General features: G+C 35.7%; 1 protein-coding gene across 4 annotated transcripts in view; it reads right to left on the reverse strand.

Annotated features, from left to right (window-relative positions):
• Positions 1-24,999, reverse strand: part of VPS13B (vacuolar protein sorting 13 homolog B) — a 424,870-nt gene that overhangs the window by 329,245 nt on the left and 70,626 nt on the right. For all 4 annotated transcript variants that reach the window (XM_027692551.1, XM_027692552.1, XM_027692549.1 and 1 more), the window contains exon 17: positions 8,754-8,938. In XM_027692551.1, the coding sequence (XP_027548352.1) occupies positions 8,754-8,938 (185 nt within the window). The remainder of the gene's footprint in view (positions 1-8,753; positions 8,939-24,999) is intronic.

Here is a 24,999-nt window from a genome sequence, read left to right on the forward strand (position 1 = left end):
CAAACAGAAAACATGCTTCTACCACATTTAATAGTTGCTTATTCTTAAACCTTTCTACTTTTGATTATGCCTTGGCGATTTTTTCCTAAAGCAAAGAGTACTACTAAAATAAACACATTTTTACTACATTAAGTTCCTCACAGGAACTTCTTCAATTTTATCTTTACTATTTTCTCATTTCCTTCATATTCCTTAATCATCTATTCCATTAAAAATTTCCTTGCTGATATTTCTTGCCTCTGAGATCAAAACATCTAATTAGCCAGTCACTTTCCAAACTGCAAAATTTATCATTCTAAATACAAAGAAGAAAGATATGCTATAAGGTGCTCCAATTTCTTTTAGAGTGATTCAAGTTGTTTCTATAAATAAAAAGAAATAAGTAAACATCATAAAAAGGTCCAATGAAACCTCAAACGGAAAACAATATATCATAATGAACATAAACTATTGATCATTTCTTTGTGCTACTACTTAGCACTTGTATGCATTTTCATTGTCTTCTCAGAAAAACTCACTATATAAACTGATCTGATATCCTACAAAATAGGATAATTGAAGGGGAAAAGGAGACATACTGACTTCTGGAATTTCCACAACTGCCAAAGTAGCACAGAGTGATGATCTAATCTGGAATTAAGTCATGTCATTCATTAGTATACTCACTAATCAGACATACTGAGTTTGTATGTACTGATACCATCAACACTCAGGTTAAATCTATTTGGCATGAGAATTATAACTGGAAATGGATTCCAGAGTCACCATCACCAAGTTTTAGCACTAGTTAGGACTCCTCAGTTATAGCTTTGTTCTACTGTTTAAAAAGGTCAAAACCAGTAGTAACACACTTGACATATTAGCAGCTTTCCCATATGTATGAGAAGGTTGTGATGAAGGATTGTAACAGAGGTGCACAGGGGAACGATGAAAAACAATGGTCATATATCGAAATAAGAAAGGTTCTGTCTGGATTGGAGGAAAAGCTTTCTTGCCATGAGAACAGTCAAGCAGTGGCACAGGTTGCACAGAGAGGTAGGGTGTTCTTACACTTGGAGATTTTCAAGACCTGACTCGGTAAAACCCTAAGGAACTCGGTCTGATCCCATAACTGACTCCGATTTTAGAAGAAGACTGAACTAGAGACTTCCTGCAGTCCCTTCCAACTTGAATTTTCTGACAACCCTTTTATTTTTTGCCAGGTGAAAAGAAATCGTTGCCTTTTGCTCTTCCGGAAAGCACTGTTCAGCCAAAGGCAGTGTGACTGGCATTGATACTTCTGCTGCAGAACCTCTGCACAAACTTTTTCTTAAAAAACACAGATGTCAAAAAAACACCATGACCTTCTCATTGATGATTTATTCTTGCATGAGCAACCGCTGATGGCTCTCTGGTTCACTCTAAATTTGACAACAAGCTCTCTGGGCCCTCCTGCAAAAAAGAATCTTTCCTTCTGTTATCTCTGAAGCTTTCTTTTGTGTGTGCTCAGAGCACTTCTCAGAAAATTCACATCTCCTATTCTGCAGCAGATTCATGACTTCTGTTCTTCCCAGTCTTCTTGTCATAGCACTGAATTCCAGTAGTTTCAACACACTCTATTGCTCTTACAAAGAAGCCACCATCTCAACCTCCCTGAGAGTTTTTCACCTGATGCAGTACCTGGCAGCTAGAATAAGGCAAAAAGGCAGCCCTCCTCTCTGCTGTCCAAGCACACCTTTCTTAATAGAACAAGAAATAACACTAGACTAACAGCTGAACAAACAAAACAGGTGCTCTCAGTCACAGCTTCCACTGCTATTTGTGCAAATAAACTACAGACTGGAGTAAGAGCACTATTTATAGCTCTAAGCTCAGGTGTCTTGGTGTTTTGGAAGCCCACCTACATACTTAAGAGTTTGCTGCTAATTTCAACATACACACTGAACTAAGCTCTTCTGCAATTCTGAAATAATTCAACTTAAGAAACTTATATACATTTATGTATAGCTATGGATTCCACGCATGCATGTATTCCTTTCACAACTTACTGGGTTTTTTAGCTTTTCTTTTTCTCCTTCGCTGTGCTGTTGACAGAACGTATACATTCATTTTCACCACAACAGACATTTAAAAAGTCTCGAGTGAATTTTGAAGCACATTAGATTCTTAAGCACAACATTAAAAACCAAAGTTAAGCTTGTATGGATGCCTTAAGTATGGTTACCACCATTCTTTCATCAGAATACTGCATTTTTCAATTTCAAACCTTATTAATTAATTTCAAACCTTATATTAATTAGACCAGAAAAAAAATAACAAGATAATCATAATTACTGGGTTCCATGCATACTTGGCATCGATTGGCAGTTTCCCATTTCAGGCCACTACAGAATCATTGCTTCTGGCAGAGGATTTACTAAGAAGATACCAGTAACATAAATCTGACTGATTACATATTGAAATGATAAAATGTCCCACTTATCTCTTTCAGTGCAAGTCAGTTTATGACTTAAGAATATCACTGAAAATGTTTACAATAAGAGGAAACAAAAGCTTATACACAACTCTATTAAGCTTAAACAGTAAAGTTAAAGAAAAATTGTGCTTAGGTTGCTTATCCATGCTGTTTTTCCATCTGGAATTATTGTTGATAATCTACCAGACTTTTAAAGAAATGTACAATGTATAACAATAGTACTATTTACACACTTCATTCTGAGCCTACATGAAGGATAAGGACACATGTGGGTAGTCACCCACGCCAGACACTAAACTGTTTATACTGCACAAGTTTCATACAGCTGTGTCCTGCCACTCCCAAGCAACCACTTAAGAGAATACACTCTTACACTTTGATTCTAGACAGAAAGCTTAATTCATAATGCCAAAACTGGCCATGTTATATGGAACAAACAAAGGTTAAATGCCAATATGTTGTAAGGAAGTGATTGGAGCTGAACAACATGTATTACCGCTACACTTTGAAATGTTGGGCTTTTGCTGGCTTTTGTGTTTTGGAGTTTGGTGGCAGGGGACCAGGCAAGAGGAAAAAAGTCGTTTTAAAAACAGGGGTATTAGAAATGCAAGTCACTTATTTCAGTCTTTTTCCTAAGTGGTTAATAGAACTATGCAGCAGCTCCACATCCCTTTTTTATATGTACACCTGGGAAGAATACTGAATCCTGTTACTTTCCTCAGTGTTACCCTGATGTGGTTTAGACCAGATGTTTAAATGTTACAGTATGTACATTTTCTTCTCTTCTTCCAAGGCAAAAGCAAAATAAGAGGAATATTTGACTTCACTCCACAAGAGACCTATTTAATAGTTTGGCGGTTATGTAAGTAAAGGTAGCTTGGCTAAGTCAATGTTGACGACATACAGAACGACATGATCCTAATGAGTTGGAAAATATTGGCTCTCATGAGATTCAACCAGATGCTACTGCGCTGAGAAAGCTACTGTATTATTGAATTTCATTTTTATGAGGTAAAATTTATTATTCAACCATTAAGGTATCCCACATGAAATCTTGCATAAAATAGTTTTACAGTTACTTTCTGGAAAGTAGATTTTATTTTAACTTTAAGACATCATTTACATGAGGGATTCAAATGCCTATTTGATCACCTTCAATAGAGAAATGTAAGGTCTGCAAGCAATTTTCCCAAAAATACCAGATTAATGGAACCGAACTGTCAACAAAATAATGAACTACCTGAATAGGACAAGGAAAAAGTGGTAGCAAGTTCCAGTTTTCCAGAGTAAACTAAAGCCACATGTAACTGTGTACGTATTTTCTTGGCAGGCTGAAATGGTTAGAAACTGAGTGCTTCAGGTACTTACTAACAAATAATGGAAAAAATACACAGTAAAATTACTCTATAGGATTAATCATGCTCAACCTTTGAAAGATCTTAACTGGCACCCTTTTCCTAACATATTGGCATTTTGTACATTTATTTTTGTTTAAAAATTTGTATAATAATAATTGTAATAATATTATTAACATCTATACCTGCAATAATGTAGAAAGCATGGCATATTTCAGATTTATCTTTGTTTCCACTTTTATAGTGATTGAAACATAAAATTAGGATGTTTCACAAGCATGTGCAAGCACAAGAACTAACATCATTTAACTGACAGGTAACATGCTCTTGTGCTTGTACTCCAAAGGATTATAAAATAAAACCAAAACAGACATTTCCAAAGATTGTAGATTGAAGACTGCTTTGTTCTATTTTTCTATTTTAGATGTAATGCATTAAAAAAAGCTAGTAATGGCTTTTTCTTGACCCACGGAAAAGAGCAAAAAGCTGTTTGCAGCTATTTTACTTACCCATTTCTTATGGTGCATTTTGTCACTTGTATTCCCATCTACTATTTTAAATTTTCTATTCTTTTTGTTCTTGCATAACTATTTTAGGCAGTATGCATCAATCTTGTACTTGAATGGTAAAGCCTATTCATTCAAGTCATAAGTTCCATTGTCTACATTATCTCAGTTTTTTTAATTGCCTTGGCTTCTCAGAACCCTAAAAACACCAGCCCACATTTGAAAAGAACCTTTGCCAAGTAGGCATTTAAATATATGGATTACAAAAGGTGTCACTGCAATGAAAGGAGTTAAGTGCTTTCAAAAATCCCATTAAATTCCATATCAATTATAATTAAAAACCTGCTCTTAGCAGAATTAGACAGTCTCAAGCTAAGAAAGACTAAATATTTAAACATGTTTATAAAAATATCTATCTATAAAAAAATATCTTTCTTGACATAGTCATTTTATCTGTCCTCCACAAGTTCTGAGCTCAATCAGCTAGTTCTTTTTACTGGAAGTTTTAAGATAACAGACCTTACTAATGCATATGACAAATACAAATTTTAGGTAGTACAGGCACTTCATTTTTAAATTCCGTCAGAAACCAAACACACACAACTTGCTTTTGAGACTTCAGCTTTTATTATTTTTTTTCAGACAGTTTGCCTTTGGATAAGTTAATTAGAAAGTCTAAGATGATCTGATAAAGTAGCAATCTAATAACAAACTAGGAAATATTTGAGCAGTGTTTTTCTCCTACTAGGAAAAAGTTTCTGAAGAGCAAGGGGAGGAAAGTAGATAGGGAACAGAAGAGTGTTAATCCTAAAGCAATCTTCCCTTTCTGGTATTCTATTAAACTATTCTGAAGAAGAATTTGTAGAGCATAGAGCTTGGAGAGGTTCTTCTGAATCCCTAGACCAACTTCAGCCTCAATTACTTTTGAAAGAAGTTTTGGAGCAGGAAATCATTTCTGCTCCAGGTAAAACTTTAGGACAGAATCCCAGATACCAGCTATAAATTCTGTTCATATGTTCATGGAAATACACAGTGCAGTTACCTTGCAGACAGGTTCCCAAAGAGGCCTTTGTACCTTGTGAGCCTTTCCACAGCATGTCAAAGGGTCAATAGACACCTGCCTTTCTCTGAGGTTTTTCCCTCCTCCTGCAACTCATGTATCTGTACTTGTCTTCCTAATAAATTTTGCCTTTCTTAACTTTTACTGTTTTTCTACTTGAGATATTCCTACCTGTTTCTCCTTGTTTTATCTTCTTCTGCAGCACTCTTCCCTTTTTATTAGATGATCCTCTTTCTCGCTTTTTTATTCCTTTCTATTTTTCCTTCTTTTTTCCCCTAATTTCATCTGTTCTTTTCCTATGGAATATCTTAGCGCATATTATAAGCACAGTTTAAGTGATACAGTTTTAAAACTGGAAGAGATGGCTGTGTTGGAAAAAGCATATAACTATGGACCATAATTCCTGCTAAAAAATATCTGCTGAGAGGATGCTCGTGGTATCACTTTTGAGTTCAAGTAATACTGAATCACTATGTTACGGAAGCACATCACTCACTAAAGCACCTGGCACAAAGCCCCAATAAAGACATAAGCCCCAATAAAGCTGAGCAACAACTGTTTCAGCCCAATAATGCTCTTCAATCACACATGAAAAGTGGGAATACAGACATAGGCAGATGAGAAAGATGTATGCTATGTAAACAAATGGCAAACACATTTCAGACTAGCTATGTGCAAGTAATAGAGAGAAGAAAAATGTCAAGTCTCAGTATATTTCAAAATGGGCAGAACAGATCTGGGCGACTAACTTATAACTAGACCATTTCACTAAGAGGCCACATTTCATTCACAGAGGACAAAAAAAGCATGTTGTTTCACTGTATATCAAGAATGTGTAAAATCCTGTGATCCAGCCTGGAGCAGGCAGATTTGCTGAAAACCTCTGGATAACAGCAGACCATTAATAGGAAGACAAACTACATAAGTCCTTTTTTTTTTTTCTGAGAATAATGTCATAGATGGGTAGGGCTTTTTTACTTATTTTTAACAGGGTGATAAAAATCTAGATAAATGCATAGCTGTTTGTCCTGCTGTATTTCCAATTAGTTAAAAAGATGGTTTTTAGAAGTTTGAAAATGCAAACATAGAGAATAATTTGGGCAACTGTATTCATGAAATACATAGTTCATGATTCTTTTTAACAGCACAATGAAAGTAAATCATATTAAGAAAGAGATTTCCTGAGAAACAGGATAAAGTGAAAGTAAGGGGATCTTTAAGCATGTTGTTAATTTTTCCTGCAAGAAAACTACAATTTCATGGAAACATAATCGGAAAAAGCAAAGGAACAAAAGTAAAGAGCTATAAAAGCAAATACAGCAAACATGTTTATACTTGCATTTTTTGTACTAAATTGATCAAAGAAACAATTAATTCACAACACCATGTGGATGGAAAGCTATTTTCTCTAAGTATTACTTTTACGTGTAGCTAAAAATTAGTTGGCTCAGATGGAAAACACAATCCCATTGACAAAAAGGCTATTATTTCCTTGAGATGTCAGGTTACACAATAATAGCTCATCTGTACACCCACAAAGATTCTCAGAGAGACAATGGCTACTGCCAGGCCTACCACATGACCCGTCTAAGGCCAATGTGCACCAGCCCAGAGGAACACAGGGGCAATGGCAGGTAGGAACTCCAATCAAGGACTCCCAGGGAACACTCATCAGCTGTTGTTTTATTTTGGAGAAACTAATTTGAATGAATATCAGTAAAAGAATATCAGTGCATTATCCTCATAGTTACTTCACTGGAAAACAAAAAAAAAAAGAGAAAAAAGGAAAAAAAGAAAGAAAAACAAAGAAAGATAAAAGAAGAGTTGAAATTCAAACTTCCCTGTGCAAATACGGTCAGGTAATTTTTAGAAGCTTACAGACATACACATTACTGTTAAAAGTATGTGAAAGGTAACACTAAGTATAAGGATGACTTTCAACAAGGCATAATACTACATTTTACACACCAGTATTCAAGCAAAATGTAGTTGGCTTATAGAATCAACAAAGACAAAAATTAGGACAAAAGGATAGACAGCAATCGCTTCATAGCCTTGAACACAAAGCTGCCTTCATCTAGTTAATGCGAAGCACAACTACAGAAGTATAAAATTTACCAGGTCAAGCGTTAAGCCATGAACAAGAAAAGATCAAAACAAGTGTATTATATTGTTCATTTACTTGAAGTACTTAAAATGTGTGCTCCAGATTTTTATTCTGCAGAGATATTGTTAGCAGAGTTGTATCACAGTTCATTAAACCGACAGATTGAAACATGTTAAATGATAGAACAGGTTAGTTTGAAACTGTGAAAGTCCTAAGACCATCTGAAGTGATCAAATGACCATATTTTCAGATTTCTCCAAGGTGTGGATTGTAAATCTGCTACCTTTAGAAATACCAGAACTTGAACATAAAACCTCACCATTTCATCCTAAGGCGACCCACACAGAATGAAGGATTAAAAAGAACAAGTGACTTTTGGGAAAGCACTTTAAACACAAAAATACAACAGTTCTTTTGCAACATTAAATCAACATAGATTTAACTTTAATATAAACAATAGGACTGAAAAAGAAAAATAAGATTGAGAAAAACAGGACTGAAAGACTTCCAGTAGTCTAATCTACCATTCTGCTTCAAGTCATGACTTTCTACATCTGAATCATTCTCCTAACACATTCTCCAAGACTGGTAATGATGGAGATTCCAAAGTTATTCTTGTTACGGGTTTACACAGTAACAGCTACAAATTACTATAGCCTGCATAGAAATCTTAAAAAAAAAAAAAAGTCATTTTCTGGATGACCTTTATGTACTTGAAAATTCTAGTTTCCTCTGTAAATTGGTCAAAATGCTTAATTTATTTATTAAGGATGACAGGTAACGGATTTCATTATTTATGTCACCAACACCAAAACTTGCATATCTTCAGCAGTTTCACAACAGTTAAGTAACATTTATTTATGAAACTGGACGAGAAACATCTGCAGCCCCTCTAAAAAATTCAGTGTATGCCATTGATTAATAAAGCCCTTAATAATCCAACTTCACCTCTGAATGATCCTAAGTTACAACATTGGACCTTATAAGGTAGCAAGGGTGGATGTTTCAGATGAGGGAAGCATGGAAAAATTATCCTGTATGGGAAAATTAAATGCATTCAGAAATTGGTGCCAAGGAGTGAAGCTGGGTGGCTTAGCTTACATCCTGGATTTTAAGCATAAGCTATAAATACCCATATACACACAAAAACCATTCTGTCTGTTAACTACTATAAGTAAAAACCTGGATTTAAAGGATATAGTTGTATTCACATTCACTAGTAGTGCTCTGTACCACCATAAATACTTAACCAAAAGCATCACATATTTACCTGAAGTTTGGAAAACCTCATTCAGTAAAGGTTCATTCACCACCACTGAACTGACATGTCCAACAGGATGAAACCAGCTCTGATAAATAGTTTGAAGCAGAAGGGTTTGAGCTCTAGTTGCTTGAACGGTCAAATTAGGGAGCTCAAAAATGCATTCTGTTAGTGGGACATGAGCTCGCTTGGTCCTGTTTAATATGGAGGAAAAAAAAAAAGGAAAATCAATACTTTGGTGCATAAAAATAACAATTTTAGAACTTAGTCACAGAATATCAAACTATTAGCAATTAGTTTGGAGGTTGGAACTGCACGCCTATTAGATTTTTTCTTGTAAGAGCTGATTCTGCTTATACGGAAATGAAACCTAAATAGGACCTGTTACATGATTTAACTTTATATCTCCGTCCAAAACATGACAGGAAAATTCATATATTTGTATCTAATTATCTCTTGGTTTTAAAATACTTAATAAAAGCAATTCCATGTGCTCCCACCAAAATAAGAGCTATTCAAAATTATTAAGTTATTAAAAACACAGAAAACACCTGTTCAAAAATTGAATGTTCTGAATTTTTTTATTTAAAAAGCTTACAATGAATCACTAAATGAGATATGGCCAGTGACCCAAAAAACATATAGAGAATATTCATACATGAAAATACAAACAGGCACATATTCCACATTTCGCTGACATAATAATGGCCAGTCTTCGCGAACGAAGATTTGGGGAAAGGTCTTTTACCTTTCCAGCCTGCGCAATGGATTTTTTAGGTGAGACACAGCCTGCGCTGAACTGAGCCCACCCTTTAATCCTAAGGTTCATCTGCCGGGGCCAAGCAAGCTTGGACAATGGCAGTGAGGTCCTCAGGACGTAGGTTTGTTTAGAGTGACCTTCTCATAGATGGATGGCCTCACAGGGCTAACGAGCTACCATCTGCCCGGGGGACTTGGGATTCGAACCCGTGGTCGCAGCAGTGAGAGTCCTGCATGCTAACCACTAGGCCACCAGGGGCCCCTTTCAACTGGGGAGGAGGAACAGGAGGGAACAGGGAGTGGGTAGTGCAAAGTAAAGGACATTTTGTTTGGAAATAAATTCTTCTGTGACAATATAATCCACCATCAACAAGAACACTTTACAAAAACGATAGCAACGTCAGTAACTTACTTTTTCTTCCTAACACACACACTATTACCTGAAATGAAGCAACAGATTGATTTACTACATTCAACAAAAACTATAAGGTTTTTTAACCCTTTCATTTTGGAGCCTTTTCGTGCAGCACATTTACAACATTATTATTATTGCCCCAATCACCTCCTGCTCCATCACTGAAACATACTTTTTGTGCTATTTGGCATTATTTTCTCTAATGTCCCACATGGCAGGGGCAGTTGGAACTAGATGATCTTTAAGGTCCCATCCAACACTAATCATTCAATGATTCTATGATTCCATGAAAAATAATCACTGATGAACATATTAGCTCATTCTCATTCTGGAGAATCTCCTAAATTAGAAGATTTTAGGGACATTCTTAAAGCCACTTACAAATAAATAAAAAAATGTTCTATTGGGAATCAGAATCTCAAACGAGGTAAAGCTGCTAAAGCTGCTCACAAAAGCCCTTAACCCAGAAAAAGAAGTGTGCTTTAGCAAAATACTCAGGACTAAAGATGCAATACATGCAGACACTGAATGGTTCTTTAGATCAGCAAAATCAAAACCTTTCAAGGAACTCTCAGAAGCAATCACAAAACACCGCATCTCCATCTGGGTCCAGAAGAAAATGCTTGCAGCTGCACGACCTAACATTTGGGAGAGAACATCAGCAGTACAGACTCTGCAGGAGGCTCCATGAATTCAGAAACAGGCCATTCCTGATGCTCAAACTCTAAAACTTTTAGCAGAATGAAGTGACACAAAATTCCAGTAATAAGACTTCCTTGAATATTCTCCATCTGATTGGGAGAGTGGCCCTTCAAGATGACTAGAAGGAAAAAATACTTCACTTCTCAGCCCCAGGATAATTATGCTCTAAGTGAAGGAGCAGAATAGAAAAACATTCTGTTATTAACACTTTTGGCCCATAAGCTGCAGATAAGGCCTGTGTGACACATGAAACATGGTTTGGAAATAAGTATTCCAAACATCTGAAGACATCTAACAACTACTATGTTGACATGGTGGTACAGCCAAAGGCAGTGTCATGACTTGGAATTTGGACTTGGGCACACAAGCATTCACCTTAAATCACAAACAGAGCTCCTCCCTTAATCCCTCGTCAACACCAGGAAAGAGCAAAGCGAAAGCTTTCTTTCTTTGGTTTGGGTGGATTTTGTTTGTTTGTTTTTAATAGGAGTCACAGACACCAAATAGTGAGCTAGAACAAAAGTTACATATGCCCTGTTTGGGGGAACTGTGCATCTCCCACCTGCCTTTTCTGCTGACAGCCAGGTAAAGATCTACAGAAAACCACTTTGGCTCAGACAGCCAAAAGGAACGAAGAGCCTGGAACTTATTCTGACCATCTCCACCACACAACATGCACAAGAGGACACACGGAAATCACCGTCTTGTGGATACAGTTAGATAAAACATGTCTCCCATTTCAGCTCCTCTTCAGATACACAAACAATCCTCTGTGCAAATGTACATATATCCCTATAAAGACTCACAGAAAAACTCTGGGTTCCATGAAAAGCACAGGTGGAGACTACAACATTATGACCTTTCCTGATGTTCATGTCAAGTTAGAATTTGAACTTGTTTGCCTAAAATTTCCTAGAATTTAAGTCCAAGCTCGGTAATCTATCAATTTAAGCAGAAAAGGTGTACTTAAGCAAAGGAGTATTCAAGGCAATTCTGTACTTAGGAAAATCCATTCCTGTAAAACAAAATGGTACATACATTATAAATAATTTATTTTAAAACTCAAGACTAAACAGACAGCACAGCCCATTTCTTTTACATAGAACTGAAGTTGGACAACTAACTATGCGTGTTTGCAAAACTTTTGCAGGCATTGCCTGGAAAGAAATGGAATGCATGGTGATATCACAATGTTTCCTGGTATTCTTTTTTTTTTTTTCCCCAAGACATGTACTGTAATCCATTACTATTTATCTCCTTACAAAAGTGCACTGTACCATTTTTCCTTTCTGGTATTTTTCCTTTTGTTATCCTTTCAGACAACATGTTTGTCTATTTTTCCCCTCTTATTTCTGACTACCATTTTGCAGGATTAAAACTAAGTATTACAGAACAAAGTGTCTGAATATTTCAAAAGATGGGTTCCCTAGCGTAAAACTGGGAAGGAAGAAAGTAGGTAGAAAACATTTTTCAGCAAAATTCAGGACAAACATGATTCTGCAATAATTCCATCTAAAATAACAATTTGGTATTAACAAATTCATGTACTTTAGAGGGAAACTGAGGAGCTGTGACAATCACAAGATGGAATATGGCACTGGAAAAGATTTTGCTTTAAAAGTTTGCCTCTTCAACTAATACATATTACAGCTACTGTATGACCTATGTTACATTCAAAACTAAGAGTTTCACATAAAATAGTCCCTTAGGAGTAATAACAGTGTATTAATTTTTTTAACAATATGCAAATTCTACACTTACTGTACTTTAACAATCCCATAGGAATAAAGTCCACTGCTTTTTTTCAGATAACTTTGGGGGAATGGGAAATTGAAAATAAATCTTTTTTTATAGAAAAAAAATCAGGGCAGGGGGAAGCATTGTACCATGTGTGCAGCAAATGTTGCTTAAAGGAAATTTTAACTAGACCTGGCTAGTGATGAAAGTACAATTATAATTCGGGATTTATTATAATAGTTTTGAAACACAAACAATGCATTTAAAAGATCTTAAAATATAAGTTTACTACCAAACTGCACCTGTTATTACAGAAAATATAACATTAATAAGGTATTGAGCTATATTTAACCAAGTTTTTATGACCCAAGAGATATATTTGAGCAGTAAGTGAAAATACAACTAAAAAAAATTTTTTTCAGTAAACCAAGTCTGATCTGTGTTTCTATACTGTATCATTAAATTTGTATTAAGCAACTGAATATGACTTCATATCAAAACTCATCACCATACTAAAACAGTTATGGCACATAGTTGGAGTCTAAAATCACTACTTAAACTGCATTTTAAAACTGCAACAGCAATAGAAATAATTGTTTCTCAAATCTTTACACTCAAGAGTTAAGATGCATTTCTGAACATATGTTCATTTAACTGAACAGGTTAAAAAACTACCAATTCAAACACTCTTCTCTAGGGGAAAATAAATCCTAATGTAACTAGCAGGATAGGCTACTCATTAAAGCTGAACTTGGACAAGTTCCAGAATAAATTTAAGGAAATATGAACAAGAGAGTCTTGCTGTGTAGTGGCATGGAGTGAAAATGAATCTGTCCTAATTAAATGATTTTTAAATACACTTTGGTTGTAACCAGTTTGCTGACAAACTGTAATACAGACTTGCTGAAATATTTGGATAAATCTGGCATACTATTAAAGAAAATAGTTTTCTTCACTGTTTTTGAATGAAAACAGGAACTGGACCTTCTTATACACCAAGCATAGGCACCAATATAACCAATTCACAGGCCCGTTATGAAATATTTTCAGTTTGTAGACTTTAGGAACAGCAATTCATTCTTGTAAAATCAACACCTCAGAGTGATTGAAAGAATATAGTGGTGAACAGCTGGGTCCAGAGGTTTATACAGAGTCCCCAACTGCAAAGCTGGACCCTGCGAAATGTTTGAAAAAATTTGATTTTTGTTATTACTCATATCCTGTACAGTAAAATACGATTAGTTCATTTTTTCCAAAATAACAAAACCAGTAACCTGCTACTAGAACCCAGCATTGTGCCTTAGAAGAACCTGAATGTAATTTAAATGCCCAAATAATTTCAGTCAGCATTTGAACACCTTTCCTCTTAGGCAAACGGAAAGTGTATGCTGGTTTTATGTGACATGAATGAAGGCTTCATCTACATACCTACAACAAACCTGTATTTATTTCTACTTAACCTGATGTTTCGTATCAACTTAAAGAAAATTATAATTTTGACCATTTTTCTTAACATTTAAGCAACTATTTATTATTGTAAAGGAAACAACATCTAGCTATGTAATGACAAATATCAAACCTCTGAAGGGAACACATGGAAAGGGAACTGGAATTATTATTGTTTTAAATGCAAAACTGAAGTCACCGCTACTCACAAAAAAACCCCAAAACATATCACGTCCACATATACTAGCACAATTTTCAGTCTTCAGTGAGCAACATACAGTTATTCATGCTAGAGGGTCAAGTTAATTATTATTAAAAAAATAATTAAACTGGCTTTAGAACACTTAATTCCAAAAACATCTCAAAGACTGATGTCTTCAAAACTTCTGTTCTTCTAAAGACTTCACTAAAAGCTGTCTGACATCTTACGCCATCTCTTACATGGATTAATTTTCAGGAGCTGCAGCTGCCTTGGCCTCTTATTTGTAGGAAACACTGCTAATCATACAATCCATTACAAGGGAGAAAACAATGAACTTAAAGGTTCACCACTTTTTTTTTCAGGAAATCAAAACATTAACTTAGTATTCCTGCAAATTTCAGATATGGGATTAGAAGAGTACAATGCTATCATTTTTAAACTGACTACTGTATCATTTTTTAAACATTAGATCTGAAATTTGTCAGTGATGAAAAAATTTTTGTAAAGTATTCAGTCATGTGTGAAGTTCAAAAAAAACCCCCTACAGATTTCCTTCAAACAATTGTGAAAACCAAACAATACAGGCAGAGTAAAAGCTTCCATATGGCTTAGAAAATGAACAGAGACTATCCATTCTTCATTCTCAATAAAATGTGTGTTTTAGTGGAACAATAAAATTTACCTTTACATGGCAAAGCAAAAATGAATAATTGCATATTACAAGACAGAAATAATAAAATCAAACAAATATCTAAAGGAAGAAACCTCAAAAAAAAAATCTATTTTAAGTAAAGAATGCAGGACTCTGGACATACCTGTTAGAAGGTCTAAATTTGGATTTTTTAAAAAATAATTTTATTTGTTTTGATATATCTGGATATTAAAAGTTATGATCATTAGATTAAAAATTATGATTGCTATATGCAAATAACTATATTGGCTTGTGAAGCAACAAGGAAGTGAAAATCAGTGACCTCAGTAAGACAGTTATTGTAACTTTACCTGCCATGAGATATCATGAGAAAAAAGTGGAAGACTGCAAAAAAAACCCCAAAGACTGGGACAGCAGGAAAGTCCTAATTTTCACCAACCTAATTCCAGCCACATTAATCATGAGATGAGTCTTTCCACCCACTGGATTAAAAGTTTAAGAAAGCAGTCAAGAAAGCAGTCTATGTCCATTTCTTGTTAGGTCATTGCCTATGTGCCACAGATCTGAACTAAAAATCTATTGTTACCAACAGGGGATTGGGGATTTTCAGTCTTATTTTTAGATAAACTAAGGTGGCTGCTGAAATTTTAATGGAGGAACATGTTAAACCCGCAGCTGCACTAGAGAAACATACTTAGGATATTATATCAAATTCAGCTTACTAGCTCATCAATGGGACAGATGCTAGAGACCTGAACACTCATCGAATTGCAGGTGAAGATCAAATGAATTGTCATTTCTTCCTTTGTAAAAACTCTGTTTCTAATAATTAAAGTGATATGAGCAATCTACTGAAGAAGAAAATGAGATTACAACCAGATCTCAGCCTTCTTTAAGCACTTAATATATATGGGTTACACACATTAAACAACTTAATCTTATGCATAAAATTACATCTTTAAAGAACCATATCTTCAAAACTCCACAAAGTGTGGGGTGCACATCAAAAAACAAGGGATAAGAAACTCTCCTCATGGAGATGCCAATTCAGGACTTTTTTTCTTGCTTGCACTTTAAACATCCAGCCTTTCTTTACTTCTTCTAGAAGGTCTAAATTTTTTACTTGGATCTAGGAATCTTCCTGTCACTGATGGTGGGTATTAGTGAGAACAAGGGAAGGGCTATGACATTTAGCTGCATTATGTTCAACAAGATCCAAACATAAGGACCATGAGAAAAAAGTCAGTACTCATTAGAGTGACCCATGATCAAAATGTATTAAAAGCAAAAAAACCCCAGAAACATTCCAGAAAGAAGCAAGGACTTTCTATAGGGAAGCACCGGCTCGATGAAGGTGTTACAGGGTGGAATCATGTGAGAAGCAAAGGACTTTTATATCTACATCTAAATTGTGCCTTGTATCTTTTCACAAAAATAGCTTCTACCTGAAAAAGCAGCAATGACAAACTAAATGACATCGTTATCATTTACCTCTTAAGTAAATACTGGGGGGAGGGGTAGGGAGGAATCACATGGAACTTGGAGATGCTGTAACTAAACAGCTGCAGATGAACAAAAGCACCAGGGGTAACCAGGTAAAAGTTGCTAGTGGCCATAAACCTTCCAAATGCAAAGATCTGTGTTTATTAAAACAAAGCAAGCATTACTTTTTTTTGTAGCTTTTAGAAATCCAGTATCATTGCTTTATATATCCAAGTGTAATCCAAGCTCATTGGCCACAGGGGTGGTACAGGGTTTGGGAAACTGGCTTCCCACAGAGCAGCCTGCTTTACTGTCCCGGGAAGTAACCCCATCCTCTCCCTTTCCTCTCCTTCTTCTCCTTTCACACAACCCCAGAAGGAGCAGAAACAGCCATTAAATCAATCATCTAAATCTGCCACACAGAGCCATTTGGTTGCCATTAGCAGGTAAAACAGGGAGCCAGAAGGGCTCAAACATGCTGGTGCTCAGTGAAGAAAACTGCACTGACAAATCCAGTTCAAAGGTCTTCTTGGGAACAAACACAGTTTCAAATTCCTTGCTGAAGATTCAAGGGCTGAGGAGAGCCCCAGCTTCAAGTAAACACTAACAACTGATCTCAATAAGAAAATTTGTCAAAAAAGGTAAGCTGGTTCTGATTTGGGGGTTTCTGTGAATTTCTTCTACTAAAAACTTGTGCATAGCGTTTATGTTGTTTTATAAATAGATTAAATACTTTGGTGGAAAAAAAGACATATTTACTATGAGAGAAAAAAGGTTACTTGAAATTGCAGTAAATCATTTATAGCTCGTCAGAGAAGTAAGAAGGTGAATGTCTGCATTAGTGAAACAAAATTAGTACTTGAACAAAAATATTGCACTAAATGGAGATGTCACAAACAAAATACACAAGACTAAGAGAAACAAAGCTATATCTTTAAAAAGCCATGTCTGTCGTGCCATACCTTTCCCTCATCATCCCCTGCTAAATGGGGATATATTCACAGGCTACTGCTCAGTTCTGTTAAAGACAAATCACAATGGTTGGGGGTTGGAAGGGAGATCATTTAATCCAACCTTACTGCTAAATAAAAGCACTTAACCCCACTCTTTACCTTACAGTACCTCAAAAGCCAATTCCACTATCCTTTAAGATAAAAGTTACAGCATCAAAAGGAAGCTGCTGGAAGCAGGGAAGCGTGTTTTGTTTTTCTGATTACCAGAAAAGCCTTTAATATAGCAAAGGATGGATCAAGGGTGTCTTCAACAGCAAGGACATGAATGGACAAGGTGTGCTAATGGTTCACGTGTATACTCTGCATAACTGCAGAAAGAGTATAAAGGCTTTAAAATTACTATACTGTGGCCTCACTAAGTAGCAACCTCAAAAGAATTTTAAAGGATATCAAAAGCTATTTAAAGCAAAACATTAAATCTCAGTAAATGCATAATACTTTGTACTTCAAAGACTACAATTATTTTTAAATCTAATCTTAACATCTTTAAGCACTGACTCCACCACTACTTTACACCATTCATTCCTCAAAAATAATACAAACTTTAAAGCAGATTCTATGTATACACTTTTCCTGTGTTCAGTTTTGGTCCATTCACTGTGTGCCTCATAACATTTATTTCATTAATTAAAAACTCCACATATGAAGAAAAGATACTGACAGTAAAATACATCAAAGCCATTTTCTTGTAATATGTATACACAGCCAAATCCAAGATGTATCCAAAATCAAAGTCATACATGTACTTTCAGAGCAACAGACTAAGTCAGTGACATAAGAAAAATTCCACTTCAATTTGCCCTTCCTTTAAAAACCTATAATACAGAAATCAGATGCTTAATTGTGTCATTCTCTATGTATATGCACATTTCTGCACTATCAAAGGTAAACATGATTAGAATATTCTAATCATGTTTACCAAATATATTTCCTTATATTTGATTGTTTATTTTGGAATCAGTCATTAAACTCAAAGAAAAAACATCTGCAAAGTAAAAATTTTTTAGGCTTTTGTTTAAAAAACATACATGTTACAATGGGCAAAGAAATCTGATCAATTGAAAAATGAATCCACAATTTTTGTACTCGTGTCTGAACTAACACAATCCTTTCCATTTCTTGCATTGATATCAGAAGTACCTGCAACAGGTACTACAACCCATTTCCAAATTTGATAAACAGGTTTTATTCTCACAGTTTACTGTTTAAGGGCTTTATATCCCACCTGAGCCTGACTCAGTTGTTCTCTTTTTCGTTTTTTGTTCAAATGGCCCTCTAACATTCTCATCGAAAACATGTCATGCTAAAAAATCTAGTTCAGAAACTGGGAGCTGATGTCCTGTAGAAGATTAAAACATAATGAAAAGCAGACAATGTTTACCAAACATACAGGCCCAATGGAGGTCTAAATGTTCACATGTTTTCAATACAGTACCTGTTTCTCGGTATGTACACCTGACAGGTTACTTTAACCTACTTTAAAAGGCGTTCCTAAAGAAACAGTAACAAAAAAATACAAAGCTATAAACAATGAGGATAAAAGTGCTTGAGGAAAAACACCAAGGATGTTTCCTTGCACACAAACGCTTAGCTTAGAACCCAAGACAGATCCTGATCTATGAGAGGGACTATTTCTATAGAAAAGAAAAGGCACATCGGGTTCTGGGGGAAACAAGCATGAGGAGAATACAGCAAACAAATGATCCTGGACACAGGACAAAATCCTTCTCCAACCTAGAGATGAACATAACAGGTGCATTAAAGCTGCTAAGGTATTATGGACAGCTGAACGCGCACAGGAGCCCTTAGATTTGGTTTGAGTCAAGATAAATACAGCTTTTTTTAAACAAAATGATTTTAGTTACCATTTATCATGTTTAAACTTTAACCGAGACTCAGATTAACATGCTTGTAAGAGTAGGTGCATAATTTAAGACGACAGAGTTTCTGGTGCCTACTGCTTGAGAGTGAAGCTCTGCAGAGTCAAAAAAGGATATGCTACAGCTTGCCCAGCAATACTACAGTGATCCATGAGCGCAATGAAGATAACCATATTATAGCTTCACTGATAAGCATGTAGCTTATTCAAGAAGCCTTTAAACACACAGTTTTGGTGGAATATTTGATACGTAAGGTGAATAATACAATTTCATAAACATAATTCTATAGGAAACTATGTTAGAAGTCCCAATGAAAGAAAGGCCATTTTTTTCTTCAAATTATTGTATTTAATGACTACAATGACTATTTAATGAATACAAATTATTGTATTTAATGACTATCAACTCCCATGGTATTGTCTTAAAAAGAAGATGCAAAGAAAAAGGTGAAAGGTTAGAGAGCAACTTCAACACTATAGTACATTTCTTCAGAATTCTATGTAATACCCAACATTTGAACAGGCTGGCTAGCAGAATGACATCACAGTCAGCTTCAGGGTGCAAGTTTCAAGCATCCTTGATTGCAAACTAGGGAGGCCAAGTGCAGGCTCCAGTAATGGTCTGTGGCTGTGCCCACTGCTGACCTGTTTGCTTGCTCTCCGCCAGTCTCAGGCCACGGCAGCTGGTACTTTCTCAAACAATGCTGAAAGGATCAAGCACATCAGAAGCTATTCTCAGTCTAAAGCCTGGCCATATCCTTCTTAGCTTTAATTTTACTTTTTTCCCCCTCCTTTTGGGAGCAGAAGGGAAAGCCACAGGTATGTGTACATGAACTGAGCTACAAGAGGTCACCAGGCCTCAGGGCAACGGATGTCTTCTAGAATATTTTATTTAGCAGCCACCTAAATATTTAGATTTATTTAGATGACAGCTCAGAGATTATATTTTTCTTCGTAATTCAGAGATACACTTTAAGAGGTAGAAAAAAAAGGCACAAAATTGCAGGCAAAATTCTGGAGAAACAAAGGACAAACCTTGTGTGACGAATTGCCACCAGTGCATCTTTCTAGCCAGAGTTTACATGGGTAAAGCCTCATAATAAAGAATATCACTGAAAATCCTAACCAGATCATTTCATACACATAGCTTTACCATTAAGAGAAACAAAATTTCTAAATACATCCAGTGCAAAAGGAATATATATTAGGGATTCATTTTTTCTTTAGAATCTATGCTACAGAACAGCACTTCAGCTTTAAGACTAAGTTTTTGAAACCTTTCACCAGTCTCTAACCAAAATTTGTCTTTAACCCTGAAAATCCCACACATTTTGAAATACCATTTTCTTGGTTTTAGTACAAATGCCAGCAAATACTTACGGCAACAGTTATAACAACCAGGATTAAGTATTAGCCATGTGCAATCACTTTCCCCGGACAGATATTAGTTAATGGGCTTAATTTACTTCCACTGAAGAGACTTGACAATTAATTAGTCTAAATAACTACACTGGAAACACTACAGATGACCACCCTTTACTGTCAATTCTGCTGAATTTCCTCCTCGTGGACAATACTGAACAATGCAACTGCTTCCAATTTACGCTGATTAAAAGTGAATTTTTAACAGATTTGCTGAATGCTGCCTGCCACATCTGCTGAGAAGCAGTAACATTAGATCTGGACTTGATTTAAAAAAAAAATTAAACTAAAGGTTTGCAACTGAAGTTAATTTGTTGTCACACTAATCAAGCTGCAAGTCATGTACTCAGGATGCAAAACTCTTCCTGGTCTAAGGGCTTTTCTTGGTAACTGACAACAGCTCCTTCCAGAAGTTGAAAAGTGCCCCAAAATGTTCTTGCTGAAATTTAACATATTAATATCACTACAGATTATAAAATGTTCCACACAAGTTCCTTAAGCATCTTCATCCTTACACACAAGCATTGGCTCCCTTGAACTTTCATAACGCAAGATATGTTAAATCACATTTTCAATGAAAAGTCCTTCTCCTGTTAAAGCTGTTAAATCACCCTTTATTACTGTTCGTAATGTGCTATGATATTGCCATACCTACTCCTCAAACACAAAGATGCACAGGAAACCAATTTCTGAAACTGTCAAAGTTGGTGCTCACAAAGCCTTACCAAAACCAGCTACCAATAAGTTAATTTAAAAAATCTGATTTAGTATTATGTTCTTTGATGCATTTCCTAGGCAATGGCAGAGAAGCATACAATGCTGAAGCAATCCAGCACACTCCCTAGACTGATTGTTCACATCTGAGGCAATTCTACACAACCACCTCTGTAGAACCCAAGAGAATGACTGTTGCATTCTGCTTTTGCACAGCCCATATCAACTGGCGTATCTCAATAGTTCAGACAGGTTTTAACATGTGCTAGCTCTAACTGGCGCAACGTTGACGTGGTTGAAACTCCCCCATCCCATACACTGATGGCATCTGTTCAGGCATTCAATCTACCCTGAATTTTCATCTGGCAGATATATCCAATTACTAACATAACTAATAGTCACAACTGAATGCTACAAAATGAGTTTCATGTGTTTTCAACCTGTTTCTACTTCTGACCCAGGAAACAAGCATGCCCCTCAACTGCCCATGTGAAACGCAATCCACACCCAATCTAAATTGACATTACTCTTGATTTACCATGACTAGCCAGTAAAACAGGCTGCCAAAATCAAGACCGAAGTGTCAATTTATGAGAAAACTTCCTAGATTTACGATCTAGTGTTCCCAGTCTGTGGATATTGGGCTCTGTGTTTCCTGCCAATAGGGTCCGCTTGCCTCTTACTAGCACAACTGCACTGAACAGCACAACAGCTACGTCTTGTGACTCTCAAGCTCAGAAAGCTACTGTGATTTCTAGTTCTAAGCAGATTATTCCACTGAACATGTCCTGCAAAGATGTTTCAATCAAAAAAGTAACAGAGACAGATAGTTCACCTGATCCCCCATAATACACTTTTAATCCTCTCTTCAGTGAGCAGCAAATCCTAAAATCTCCTACTATCATCACAATAGTACCTTGTAGGTAAAGGCCATGTCACCAGGAGATAACTTCCTTGTTAAATAACTTAATATGTAAGAAGCCAGATCTTCGTCTACCAATCTGCTTGTGGATAAACATGAATTGCTCTCACTCGAGTCAGTTCATTGGGATATCGTCAAATGCACACAGGATTTACAAGATGACACAGAGCAGACATGAGTGGGTGCACATGTTCACTCATACTGGAGCCTATAATGACCTTACTGGATTGTGTAAGGAGTCTAACAATGAATTCTGTCAATAAGAATACGGCTGTATGGCACACTAGTACATGGCTATGACTGAGAGGGATGTTTGCCTTGTAAGGGGACACATCATGGAAGAAAATGGAAGCAAAGCTGTATAAAAATACAAACAACTTCACAGTAACAAAAATTTGAGCAGAAACCTATACAGTGATAATGAGGGCTTTAGAATCCTCCATTTTTGTAATAGTAATATTAAAGTTAAAAAACATAAGAGAAACTAAATTGTATGTAAAAGCAACCATTTCACAACTACACGGTGACAAGTTCAAAATAAAATGCAGGAAGTCAGGTAAGAAAGTAAAACGCTGATGTTCAGGTTGCTGGCAAAGTATATTTCTCAATATCACTGCATAATAGTTAGCCAAAGGCTAACTTCCGAGTGTGCCTGTCAGAGTATCAAAAGCTGTCACAGATAGACACAGTGAGAACCTTCCCACAGACCTGATAAAGAAAAACGAGAGTCTGGAACAGGTTAAGAAAAGCAAAAGCAATGCAATGCAACAACACACATAACTGGACTAATATCTAGCTCAAAATATACAGAGGACACTTCACTATCATTCAGATATCAGAAAAATAAAAGGAAGGTTATTAAGATTTTATATTGTGTAATGTTAGTTTAATATTCTTCAGAAGTACAACGAAGTGGTATTTTATAAGTGATAGAGGGTTATAACACTAAAGTGTCTTACACTAGATTACCTCATCTGTTACTACAGACATTGTAGCCAAAAGAACAAAAGGGAAAGAAATCAGCTAATTCCTGTTTGGCAATAAACATTTTTGTCCTTCATTCTAGGCTTTTAACCATATTCAAATAATTCTCAGTTGGTTTTAGACATCCTCCTAAAAGCTCTGAAAGCTGCTTTACAATCTGACATGCAACACTATATAAAGTAGTTGTAAAATATTGACATGAACGTATTTTGCATCTTGTTGTGCTTGACAAAAACAAAAGACCAGATGGTTTGTACTTTCCAATAAAAATAGATTAGCTATGCAATTTAAAAGATGTCCAAGACTTAGTTAACTAGTGAGTTGGAGCATATTCTTTTATAGAAAGAAAGAGTATTAACTGCAATTAAAACAGACATCAATTTAATACAAAAACAAAACAGCACTTTATGACAGTTTATGGTTATTTACTGGAACTCACTGGGTTGATGCTGTTGAAATTTTATCTCTTAAAATATCCTGCCAATGTTTATCAACCAGTTTTAAAAAAATTAATATTACTACAGTATTTTATACACTGTATACATTTTAAGATTATTGTACTGAAACTAGAAAAGAAAGCTATTCTACTGATTTATGTCAGAAATAAAGTTAAGATTTTCACTGCTAACTCAAAACATACTACCTAAGGGATTCCATAACAGTTCATAAAATGTCTTTGTTTTTAAAAGGTATGGTCTGTGGTATATATTTTCTATGAAGAAATAGAAGAACACATGTAGCATCAGATGTGTGTACTTTAAGAAACTCTGGAATGTGAAATCCACAAATCCAAATAAAGCAGGTGGTATAATTTGGGAGGGAGGATTGAATTTAAGTTTAATGACATTACCAGGTTATCCTACCAGACTAATTCTCACTCACTGCATGACTTCAATGAAGCTCTCAGTCCTCATGCTGATTTCGATTTAGTTGAAGTGCTATTTGATGTGTTTCATCTGGAGTTTTATTCACTTCAAACTACACTTCATTTAACCAGGCTGCTGCTGTACTCATTTGTTTTTCTACTTTATTACTCACAAATTGGTGCTGCTTAGTTTAGATAAATCCTTGGAATAAGTTCATTTTATATAATTGTCTTGTACTGTTAATAAACAAACAAGCTTTACAAAAAGATCTTATCACAGGAAAAAAGTGAGAAAAATATTTAAATACACTAGGCCACAATAAGTGTTGATCTTACAAGATCTACTAATAAATGCTGATAGATGATTTGCTGTTTTAGCAGGACCACTCCCCTGCCTCCACTCCCCAAAACTACTGCTCCTTTATGTTATTAATCTACCATACTCTATTTTCCAGCTGGGCACACACTGCAATACAATGCATTTTTAAAAGAGAGAGACAGAGAAACAACAGAGAAACAGAAACCATGAGAGAATCAGAGAATGCACGAGCAAGAGAATGTGAGCGCGAGACCACGAACATGTGAGACAGAGCGTGATGGCAAGTGTGCAACTGCACATGTGGAAAAGCACGGGACACCAGGCATGGGCCAGCAAGAAAGAGATGGAGCATAACGAGCACAAGCACCTGCAGAAGAGCACTCATGAAAAAGCAGCAGCACTTGAACTTGTCAGATGACAGATTTCTTCAACTATTTTTCATCTGGAAAATAATTTTTTTGATTTTGCATAACTAACCTTGGGATTTATAATACAGTAAATAAATTTAAGTTTACCATTAAACACTAATTCGTTCTTACAGTTTGCTAACAAGGATCACTAACCAGAGCTTAGTGTTAAATTTTAGGTCATGTCATGAAAGGTTGTCAATCTTAACCAGGTCCTGAAGTACTCTAATTAGTGCTGATTATGGGTTATCCTGGTAACAGTTATTATTTTTCAAAAAAAGGTTGCAACACAACAGCAATTAACTTGAAGAGGTTAATACTTTTGCAAACTATTG

The sequence above is a fragment of the Neopelma chrysocephalum genome, unplaced genomic scaffold, assembly GCF_003984885.1.
Source record: "Neopelma chrysocephalum unplaced genomic scaffold, ASM398488v2 Primary Assembly neopelma1_86, whole genome shotgun sequence".
NCBI lineage: Eukaryota > Metazoa > Chordata > Aves > Passeriformes > Pipridae > Neopelma > Neopelma chrysocephalum.